The sequence below is a fragment of the Danio aesculapii genome, chromosome 20 (genome assembly GCF_903798145.1).
Source record: "Danio aesculapii chromosome 20, fDanAes4.1, whole genome shotgun sequence".
NCBI classification, from domain to species: domain Eukaryota; kingdom Metazoa; phylum Chordata; class Actinopteri; order Cypriniformes; family Danionidae; genus Danio; species Danio aesculapii.
Genome location: NC_079454.1, coordinates 40118590 through 40131073, shown reverse-complemented (window position 1 = coordinate 40131073; position 12484 = coordinate 40118590). Strand labels below are relative to the sequence as shown.

Sequence of the window (12484 nt, the reverse complement as noted above, 5' to 3'; positions counted from 1 at the left end):
TCAGTGGGTTGTTCCATGTGTGCAGTTACACCAGTATTACACAAGTAAATACTATGTACCAGTGTGTACATACACTGTAGTTACATATTACTTACACATCTAGTAACTGTGTAAGATCACAGGTATAAGCGACGCTTAATATAAAGTGGGACCAAAGTGGAAAACGCAAACGGTCTAAAGGTAAAGTCACGTTTTATTACATGCATGTTTGCATAAAATCAATCTGAGCTCAATTACAGGATGGGAAAAATAACAATCCAGAGATAAAGTCAGCATCTTCTGACACATTAAACGACTAATCCTCGTTAAGCCTTTAAGCTACAACATTTAATGCCAATTAAGTGCAAATTTAGAGAACACTACATTACAGTTATTGATTACCACTTAATTGCCTGGCAGGGGAGTTAAAATGGAGAGCAGCACTGACCGGAGTGAAACAGCTCGCATAGAGTAGTCATTTGGTAACTTTTTTCATTTATTATTGAAACAACTGGATGATTGAAACTTGATGACTGTTTTTGCTACTGAAGTTATATGATCAATTAAAAAGCAATTTGTACTAGATTTTATGTACTGTATCACAAGCAAATCATCGCTAATACATCAAACATTTTTAATGTATGTGTGCAGATTAATCTGAGATCTGCTTTGTGCTTTGACGTTCTATTGCATCAAACTTTCAGTTTTGACCACCATGACCTCCGCTCATGATGGGCCTTATTCACAAAGCCAGCACATGTTAATAGCAATTGAAGGCAATTAGGGAACAGAAGAGACAGTACAAACTCGTGAGCAATCAACAGGGCTCAAGTGGAACCATGTGGCAAACTAAACAAACAGCCCATTCAGCTCAGGCACCTTGACTGCGTTAGACTGCTGTCGGATGGCAATAATGATTGCGGTTGTTGTGGAAGGAAGCTTTTTTCCATTGTTAAGCGCATGTTTCCATACACGTTTGTGTCGGAGCGTTTGCGTTTCCACATGGCTTGCACTGAAATTGTACTGTACAACAACACACACACACACCAGCTCATTAAAATAAAATGCTTTTGTTGTTCCCTGGTCTGTTTACAAGGTGCATACCCAGCCGCTTCACCCTGAGAAAACCACTTAATGAAATATTCCTGCTGCATCTGTGGATGCTTAGATAACAGACATGAGCCAAGCATGTGGAGCGTGCAGGGCCCAGAAAGGGTTATTTTAGCTCCAGAAAGTAGATGAACATGGGAATGGACACCTGTGAGCTTGATCTGGAGTGTATGGTAAAAATCCAAACATACAATTAAATTCAGAAATTACTTTGTGTGTCATAATAATGGAATGACACAAGGAGAAGATACTAAACTGCTGAAATGTATTTAATACTTTGTATAAAAGGCTTTTTTTTTCGGTAATGACAGCTTCAAGATGCATCTCGTATGGAAAATGGAGTCTCAAGCATTGCAGTTGTGACCTTCTCAGTCTTAAAATCTTGATGTTCTGTCAGTATAGTCTATGAACTCTGATCTCTAGTTCATATTTTCTATTGGATTTAGGTCAGGTGATTGCCTGGCCATTCTAGCAGCTTTATTATAGGTTAAATGTCCACCCTGCTTTCATCTTCCTCATCTGGTAATGTAGATGTTGGACTGAAGCAGCTAATATCCTTTACACTGATGAGAGGCAAGGTTACTTTCTAGCTACTGAGAGATTTTAGATGCTGTCTGGGCTTTCCATGCGTTTTTACACCTCACTTTCTTCATGTGTTCAATACATTTTCCCTGCATTGTTTCATTTTATTACACAACTTCATTTTGTTTTCTTTGTATGGATGGAATACTTTAGTTTTTACTGACATGTGGTGTAAATTTGATCTGGAGTGTATGCTTCAGAAGCCATTTACACTAGCGTTTTCGTATTAAAATGCACACATTTAGTTAAGGTTAAGCCTCAACACCAATCCATTATCTTCGACCTGCAAAAACGGAATGTTTTGAAAATGCCGGTCATCAATTTCAGTTTAGGCACACTGAAACACAGACTTTTGAAAACAATCCATTATTGCACATTGCTGGTAAAATATGATATATAAGCATTTTTATTGCTAAATGCTGTTTAAAAATAGCGTAAACGCAGGCTCAGACTCATGCTAGACTGTATACTGTATGTCTCTATTTGCATGGATATTTTAAGAATTGTCATCCACAATTGTTTCTTTAAAATAAGGGTATGAGACCCCATGGTTTAGGGAAGGCCCTGTAAACACAGAAAAATACAATTTAAATTAAGGGTATTGTTCAGTTATGAATGTTCAAACTTAATTACTGTTCGTAAAGAGTATAAGCAAAACTATAGAACAAATGTTATAATACGAGTTAGAATATAATGGCATTTAACATGGTTGACACACAAAAAGTTTATTTTAGCGAGTGCATGAACTTGCCCTAAAGTCAAAGCTAGCAATTCTCTGGATTTAGGTACATGAGGTTCTGAGTGTGTTGTAGTTTATAATTTGTCTATTTAAATTGTCTTCCATATTTCAAATAACAGTATTATCAACTAAGTCACTTATTTATAGAAAATGGGTTCATTTCCATGTTTTCAGATATTTTCAGTAAAATATTAAATAATCAAATGTTTTATCAAATAATATACTGTTAAATAAATCATATATAAAATAATTTGATATATACAAAAGGTCTGAGAGCATGAAATATTTTAGATTGACCAGTTTCTGCAATACTCAAAACAACATTCTTATTTTCAATTTGGAAAACATTATTGGTAGTTTAAAAAATAAAACAAAATATAAATGTTATTACATTTATTTCTATTGGGTTCAGATCAGGTGATTGACTGGTCATTCTAGCAGCTTTATTTTCTTTTCTGAAACCAGTTGGCTGTGTTAGGGGTTTGTCTTGCTCTTCCTCATCTGGTAATGTAGGTGTTAAAGGTACTTTGATCTGAGTCTCATTTCGGGGTTGTTACTGTCCACCGGAGGTCCTATTTCAGTCATGGACGCATGCTTTAAGTGCCTTTCTGAATGAATGAATCAATGAAATGCGCTGTTTTCCAACAAGGCAACCCGGGGTGCTAAAATATAATTGGTTAAAGTGGCAGTGGGTGGGTTAAAAGAACCAAAACAAAAACAGCGTTCCGGCACGTAACTTGCATTTTCAAAGCACAATATCTGACTGCATTGTTTTTCAGATAAACAAGAATGTTCACTTAGCATATTTCTTAAATATCTGCAAGAACATTATGGAATTTTTATGCTTTAGATGAGTCAACAACTTACAGCACCTTAAAACTTTATAAATGTAGAAAAATGGTGGAGTTTTTAGTTTGTGCCATGCAAAATGACAAGGTGAAGTTTCAATTTGTGCACATTTGTTCGTGCTGATGTGTGAAACGCTTACAAAGACTCTGAAAGGTTACAGTACAACTGAGGAGGTTTGAAACAACCATAATGTCAATGGATCAAAGCACTCCACAGCACAGCTCCTCACTTTTTTACTATGTATTTGAGGGTATGTTCAATCGCAGCGGCAGATGGCTGACACCAAATACACGACAATTTGCGTCGAATCATTATCCATTCACTGACTGTTATTCAGTCTGCAGCTGTGCTTATCAGATTGGTTCTGTTTCCTTGTAGGCTCCTGCCCGATTGCCGTTCTCTCTACAAAGGGTTAATCTTTCTCAATCAAGAGAAAGGGGTTTATTTTTGGGGACGGTTGCTAAGGAATGCAGAAATTGTCATTTGTGCTTTTGGAGAGGACTTTAAAAGGATGAAGGGAAGTGGAGTGTTTTGCCCCCTCTTTCCAAAGAATGCTCTAAAAATACCCCACACCGTTTCTCTGCGCCGGCCCACTGAAGCTACACTAACCGGACAAAATCCATCTGGCCTTTCGGCGGACACACTTTCACAGCACCTCTCTCTTTCTCAGCTGGTGCACGCCTGTCATGCACAAATCAGAGGATGGAGCTGGAGAGATGTGCTCCGCATGCCAATGAGATCACTGCCGTTTTAATAAAGCCTCGTTTTCTGCTTTATGAGGGACAGCGAAGTAACACCGCACAACCTTGTGGTTTTATCCTCCTGTAGGGTTTGGGGATGAAGTTAAGGTTTGATCTCTGCGGTAATGAGCTTGATTCTCTCCTCGACTGTCTGACCCTTGACGTCAGTATGCAGCATTGACGTCATGCCCAGGTTTCACAGAGGAGCCGAGCCCTCAGGAGGCATTGCAGGAGGAGAGGAATGTGTGGGATTGTAAATTTGTCAGAACGTACAGCGGGTGAAATAAGCATCGAACACATCAAGGTTTTTCCTGGTAAATATATATTTTTATAGGGGCTGCTGACATGAAAGTTTATCTGGTTTTGGTCAAACTCCAAACATACAAATAAACCCTTTTTCAGAAATTATGTGTAATATACTGGAATGACACAAGGAGAAGGTACTGACTACTGAAATGTATTTAATATCTTTGTATAATAGGCTTTTTTGGTAATAACTTCAAGATGCATCTCGTGTGGAAAATGGAGTCGCATGCATAGCTCAGATTTGTCAGTTTTGTGATTCTTAGTCAAAACCTTGATATTCTGTGGGTAGTCTATAAACTCTTATCTTTAGTTCATATTTTCTGTTGGATTCAGATCAGGAGATAGGCTAGCCATTCTAGCAGCTTGGCCATGTTTGGGGTCCTTATCTTGTTGAAATGTCCACCTTGGTTTCATCTTCTTCATCAGGTTATGTAGATGTTAGACTGAAGTAGGGCTGTGAGATTAATCAAAATAAAATCGCAATCACGATTTGAAACATTGCAATTAGATAATCACAAGTGGTTGCGATATGGGATGTATAGTGTATGTATTACTTAATTTTTTCCCACCCAGAGCAAATGCGTGACTTCCGTCTGTATGTCTTATTAGCCAATTGAGCGCGCACATTTTCGTTCTGCCCAATCAGAATGGTGCAACCAAACTATGCAGAATGCCCACAATTAAAAAATAAACAGCAAAGTGCGGACAAGTGGGATGATGGTGTCTGCCACTTCAGAAGCATGTAAAACAGCCTGTCGGTAGTATGGCAAAATTTTGGTTTCAAAGTCACAGACACCGAACAAAAACAGGTCATTTGTAAGAGCGGTCACAGAATTGTTGCCACAGATGAGAAATACAACAACCAGCACCTAAAAGCTCCACAGGCTGCCATGTGAGGAGCGTTTTGCTAAAAAGTCAACTGAAAGTATTGCCAATGACTCTCAATCTAGTAGCAAGCAACAGCAAAGTACAACTTCAGAGTTGTTTGCGTCTGCTACGCCATATAAAAAAAAACAATCACAAAGGTACCAAGAGATAATTAACGCCATAACTCACAAAAGACATGGCGCCTTTCAGTGTTGCCAGATTGAAAATGTCAAAATATCGTACCTCAAAATTATATTTGAAGGAAAATTATCGTACACAACTCAAACGGAGAGTATACAGCTATTATCTAGACACATAGCGCTTTGACACAACGTGCAAATTATCACAATACGTTAAACAAACTAGGCATACCTTAGTGGGAAGGTTCAAACTCCACCTGAGTTGCTGTTATCGAATGTTGCATGTTGCCAGATGTTGAGAAATTTATTTTGCTGTACAAATTTGATGCTGTCATGGACAGCAAAATAGTGCTGGTTTGCTTGAAAGCAGTGCACCCTCCCAAATTTTTAACACACTCTGAAGTGTGCGTGCTTTGTTTTGATGAGATTAACTTTGGAAAAAAACACGTTCACATGACACATTTGAATGGGGGAAAAGGAGAACATCAAGGGAAAACTTCCATCCTTCACACCTTCATTTACAGCACTAATTGTTTTAACATTATTGCTTAAAAGATCAACCTCAAACTGAAAAGTACTGACCTAACCACAGGCATGTGCAGCAGGAGCATTAACTCGTGAGAGAGAGCCATTCTCCACGTTGATTGGCTGAGAAGAGGGAACATAAGATGAGATAGAAAACGTGCCTACCTCCACCTTCTCCTCACAGACAGTACAGAAGAGATGCAGCTAGATCAATAAGTAAAGAAGCCAGAAGATTACAATGAAATTATTTGAAATGCCATAAAATTCTGAAATTATCGTACATTATAGGATTTTTCTCGTTATTGACTATACATAGGTCGAAATTATCGTACAAATACAATAATTATCGTATGTCTGGCAACACTGGTGCCTTTTAATGCAGAGACCAGAGGGATTTCAAAACCTCATCTAAATGTAGGATAGGAGATATACACTTTCATCGCACACATATTTTTGCCATTTTGCAGTACCACAGCTGTACGTTGAAGGTCATGATATTGTGTAGCATCTATGATAATTTTTTTAGACAATATAAGCTACAGAAAGACTCTTTTCAACAATGTTAGTTTGCTGAGTGTATTTTTTTTAGAATTATTATTTGCTTGTATAATAAGCTACACTATCTTCCTCATTTGAGTTGAACTTGTTTACAGAAAGGTAAAGTTATTTTGGTTGTGCTTTCTGTTTGCTCTAGAGAAAAATTTGTATATTTAAAAATAATTTTGAATAAATGTTGAAGTTAATATCTTTTCAGTTTCTTTTTTAACTAACACGCTACATTTTAGCAGTAAGAAGCTATATGATACAGATTATTGAGCTGAATCTTGACTACAAAATAAATCACAATATCTGTCATAATAATAACAACAACAATCACAATTAGATATTTTCCCCCAAATCGCACAGCACTGAAGCAGCTAATATTCGTTTACATTAATGAGAGACTGGGTTGCTTTCTAACTGGGAGATTTCAGCTGCTCTCTGGGCTTTCCATGCCTTTTTTACACCTCACTTTCTTCATGTGTTCAATACATTCTTCCTTTGTCATTTCATTACATATAACTTCATTTCTAAACTATTTTTTGCTTTCATTGTATGTATGGATTATCTGGATTTTACTGACATGTGGTGTAAATTTCAAGCCAACAGCACCTTTAGAAGTTCAATACGTATTTTACCCTCTGTATAGAAAATAGTTTGAACGCGTGTTTAATGCATGAATAAAACATGATGCGTTTCTAACTTGAGGAATTAGGTCAAAACTGTCAGATGATAAAAAGTTTGGACACACAAGAAATAAACAAAGAGACTAGAGGCAGACAGTGTAAACCAGAGACTTCTAGAAAGGGAAGAGAAAAAAGATAAGAGGGCCTTTAGAGTGTGCTGGATCCTCTGGGTGACCACAATGCACTGCACGCTCAAGCCGCCCAAAGGCACAGTGGTAAACTTTGATTCAGCTCCCTGCTCTGTTTCATCCTACACGGCACGCAGCGCATTCGTCCAGCACATTTTAGATGTTTACCTTCATCCGGCCCTTGTGCAACAAATGCAGGAAAGCAGATTATCTCTTGTGAAGGTTTTAATTACCTGCGATGTGGAAACCCCTCCAGACCGCTCTGACTGATGGGCTCTGTGGATTTCTAGGTGAAACAGAGCTCTCTATTCTGGTTGTCTTAGAGGGATTTTCAGCATTGCATATAGAACATTGTTCCCCAGTGGTTTATGTGTGTAAGTTTAATGCTTGTAATGCTATGGATCATTGCCGGTTTTCTCTGGCAAAACCGCAATTATGGTCAGCCTAAAATAGCCTTACTCTTCTTATGTTGAAATCTAGAGAGAGAGAGACATCTAGGTCTGATTGTAAGTACTGCAGGGGAAATGATGATATAATGCTGCATTGCATTTGGTTTAAAAAAGGGAGGATTCCTGATCAATACTGACAATTTGGATATGGTAAACAAATTGTAATGCAATATTTATTTAATATAAAAGCTTCGTTTCCCAGAGATGAGTTGCGGCTGGAAGGGCATCCACTGTGTGAAACATGTGCTGGATAAGTTGGCGGTTCATACTGCTGTGGCGACCACAGAGTAATAAAAAGGGACTAAGTCGAAAAGAAAATGAATGAATGAAAAAATGAATGAATGAATAAAAGCTTTGAGTTTTCAACATTCTTCATTATATCATCTTTTTAGTTCAGCAGAAGAAAGAAACTCAAACATGTTTGAAACTGAAAAGTGGATGGAGAGTAACTATCCCTCTAAAACATTGTATTTGCAAAACCATATTTGTTTACCATTATATATACACAGTACATATATACACAGGGAGACATTGCTTTCCCTCACTTGGTACAGTAGCTTAAGAAAATATATAACAATACCCTTTTGGCAACATTTGATAAATATATCAGTATTCTTTTTTTTTTTTTTTTTCAATAAAAGGAAATTTTGTTTGATCAAACAGGCATAATGCAATAATCAAAATCAAATCTATTTTTTTAACTATGTTTATAAAATTGTCAAATAGTCTAGAAAAAAGTTTTTATAATTAAAAAATAAATAAATAAATAAATAAATAAATAAATAAATAGCTAAATGTTTATTGCATCAAACATATACAATATATCCACAACAAAAGATAGATAAAACAGTTCTTAATAATACTGTTATTTAAAAAAAAAGATTAAGCTTGGTTCAGCATTTAAAATATTTAAAAACACATTATAGATATATTTTTACTAAATTATTTATTAAAGAAAATTATTTCAAAACTAAAACGCAATGTTAAAACTCAATTAAAAAAATAATAATTAAGTCTATTATCAAAGTGAAACAAGAAATTGTTATTAAACTAGTCTTAGGTAAGCTTGCTTAAGTTCATATATTTAAAAAATGTCAAGATATAGATATATATTGTATATACACATACATTCATATATACAGTTGAAGTCTGAATTATCTTTTTTAAAATATTTCCCAAATTATGTTATTTCTGATATTTTTTCTTCTAGAAAAAAAAAGTTTGCTTTATTTTGGCTAGAATAAAAGCAGTTTTGAAATTTTTAAAAGCCATTTTAAGGTCAATATTATTAGCCCCCTTAAGCAATTTATTTTTTCAACGGTCAACAGAAAAAAAACATCATTGTACAATGACTTGCCTAATTACCCAAACATGCCTAATAAACAATGTAGTTAAGCCTTTAAATTGCCATTTAGGCTTAAAACTAGTGTCTTGACAAATATCTAGTAAAATATTATTTATTGTAAACATAGCAAAGATAAAATAAATCAGTTATTAGAAATGAGTTATTAAAACTATTATGTTTAGAAATGTTTTTACAAATTCTCATGACACACTTTTTTTGTCTTCTACACATACAGGTGAGAAGTTCGAGCTCCATGCAGGCACAGAGTCTACGCCCAGTGTGGTGGTCCACGTCTGTGACAGCGACACGGATGAGGAGGAGGAACCAAAGAACAACCCTAAACCAAAAATTATCCAGACCCGACGTCCAGACCTGCCGGTCTCACACTGAACTCTACAGCTCCACACAGAGTCAGGAGGATTTGTACCCTCCACCATCTCCTTCACGGGACCTCTGCCACCCTTCAGAACCTTATCAAACACAACCAGGGTCTGAGGGACTCTGATCTGTGGTTCTCGCTCAGCACACACACATCTATACAAATCCTCAATGTGCCGTCACACAATTTTTTGGGTTTTTATGTTGGCAATACTCTATGTTAAATATGGCCGCTCTCTGTCCCTCTTTCCCAATCCCACTCTGTTGTAATACCATCTGATCACCACTTAGAGGCAGCATGTACCCATCCCTGCTCTCACACACATCTCTGATTGGCTCCTGGGCCGTGGCACATCATAGTGTCAGATGTGCCTATTGGCTTTTCCCTTGCACCACACAACTATGTACCACCTATGTACCAACAGTACATTCTTCATAAGGGCATGCTAGCCACTAAATGTGGCTAAACACCAGCGCTGCATGTGGCATCCTTAGAAATATAAATTGCCTAACAAACTTCTGTCAGATAACCCTAGTTTGGCAAACGACAGACTGGCGTAGCAAAAAAAGGATTGTTCCCTTCAGGCCAGTGCATGTTCTGATAGCAAACTGTACATTTTGAGTTTAATTTCCTGCTGTGTGTAATTGTCTGTGTCCTGCCAACAGTGTTCTTACAAAAAAAACAAACAAAAAAAAAAAACAACGAAGCTTTTCCAGACGACAAGCTGAAGCTGATTTTGACCATAAACCCATGCACCTTTTAATTTGTTGCTTCCTCAATGTGAATCTTTTTTGTTGTTGTTGCTGTTGTAGTGCTTAGTCCTTTATGCCTGGAAACCGAAAAGAGATTTTATTTATAGGATTCAATTGCAGATTAAATGACATCTACGGGTAATCAGATGTCATTTAATGAAGTCTGTAATATGCATGGTTACTTGTTTTCTAGAATCTAACGTAGATGTCCAAATCCATAGTTTGTGGGACTTCATTCGCACAGGGGTGCGTTTCCCAAACAACGACAGAACTCGTGGCTGAACTATCATAGTACGATGCATCGTTTGGGAAAAGAACCATGTAGTGACGAGTGCTTCCCAAAACCGTAGCTGCTTTGTGGCAAATCCATCAGTTGAAACACGTCAGTTATGACGTAAAATGTCCATAATGACGCTCTAAACAGGGTGGAGTAACTACTTTAGAGAAAAACCCCATACTTTTTTGTGCAAATGATATTGTTTTACACACACACACACACACGCATTTAAAAAAATCCAATATTAGTTTTGGTAGAAACATGCACTCGTTTTTCATATTAACTGAAATAAATGTAAACAGCACATATAGGGCCAATATTTCCTTTACAGATATTGAGAATATTACTTATTCTATTCAAAAAAATTTTTAGCTAACACTCTGATCTCATATATAATCATTAGGCTAATAACTGTGATTTACAATAGGCCATTAAATAAGAAAAGGAAAAAAAAACATTTCTTTTTTTATCTATCTTAATAATAATATTATTATTAATTTATTATTATTATTATTATCAAGGATTTTAGGTGCATCCCAAATTGCATACTTATGCACTATTTTACGCCATTTAGTAGTATAAATAGTGTATAAGTAGTGCATTCACACTGAAAACGCATATAAGTGCACTTTAATTCTCTGGATGATGCACTTGTTCAACCAGTAAAATGAAGTGTGGAATGATGGACACTTCATGCACTCAACGGCCACAGCTTTCCTCATGTAGCGGAAAGGGCGGAGCTTTCAGGCGCTCATGTTGAATTACTTTATTTTGGATTGTGAAAGCAAAATTCTCCTACAAGAATGATTATACCGCCTCTCAGTGGTGAATGCCGTTATACTCATGGCTGGAATTATTTGGTAGTGTCGATTTATTTCACTAAATTGGCAACCGTCAAACGTCATCTGGGAAACGCTTTGAATTTCTGCTTAGTAAAAAACCCATTAGTGTTCCATTTGGACAACACTACACACATATACTATGCTGTTGAGTGTGTAAGTGCATAAGTACATAGTAGATAAGAGCATAGTGTATAGTGTGCCATTTGGGACGCAGCTTTCGTTTATTTTTTTAAAGTCTACTTTTACAATTTGACACATTCAAACCACTGCAGAAAAGCTCTACCAACAGGCCCATGTCATATACAGTACAGACAAGTTTCTAAATAAAAAACCTACTTTAGATTAAAACCCATTAACGAATGCTATATATTTTTGTTTTCATAAGCTTTGGAGATGTAACATGAATTCCGCTTTTAAATAATAGGTTACCTATAGCTTTCGTCATGAGTCTCGGCTGCATTCCAAATGGCATAAATGTTTTCAAAATGCACTACGAAGGGAGCGAAATTGTCTATATGAAGATCGCTAAAACTGAACAGTAAAAATACTTTGAAAGCAAATTACACCTAAGAGAGATGATGTTAATGCTTTTTTTTTTTTTAAAAATCATTCCAAGTTTAAATGTTGGAACGTTCTAAATGAATAGGGCATAGGGGGATAAGTGGGAATAGAACACAGCCAGGAACTATGCTTCTAACTACAGCCAATAAGATTTTAGAGTTTGTGATATTCGTTGGAACAAACCAAATCAGCGAACTATGTTTATAACGATAGAACTTGAGACCTTAGTTGGCTAACGATGGTTTTCGGAAACGCACCCCAGATCATTTCGAATCATGTCAAACAAAACGTAAACGATGCTACTGAGACAGATCTTCCAAGTGCTATTAGTTAAAAAAGCAAATATTAAAGAGAGCGATGTCAAGCTTTCTTATTTAATCAATATCTTTGTGGTGTGCCTGAACCAATTTACGGATTATTTAACTTAAAAAGAAAATATCCAAAGTACATGAAGGCATGCACAAACCATATCAGTAAGTTTGAATCACAAAACCACTATATAAGCCTAATAGTCCACAAAAAAATAAAGTTAGTCATGGTATACAAGTTATAATATTACTTCGAAGACCATAAAATTTCACCCATCCCGGACAGTACATCAGCACTGTGATGTGCCATTACTGTGATGCCTGACTAGCACCCTACGGTGAAGTATTATTGTATGAGTATGTTGTAAATGTATGGAGAT

General features: G+C 36.4%; 1 protein-coding gene across 2 annotated transcripts in view; it reads left to right on the top strand.

The window, feature by feature from the left end:
* The window catches only part of rcan2 (regulator of calcineurin 2), a 136053-nt gene extending 124223 nt beyond the window's left edge, over nucleotides 1-11830 (top strand). For both annotated transcript variants that reach the window (XM_056481101.1, XM_056481102.1), the window contains one exon: nucleotides 9221-11830. In XM_056481101.1, the coding sequence (XP_056337076.1) occupies nucleotides 9221-9375 (155 nt within the window). In that variant the 3' untranslated portion in view covers nucleotides 9376-11830. The remainder of the gene's footprint in view (nucleotides 1-9220) is intronic.
* The last annotated feature ends 654 nt before the right edge of the window (nucleotides 11831-12484 follow it).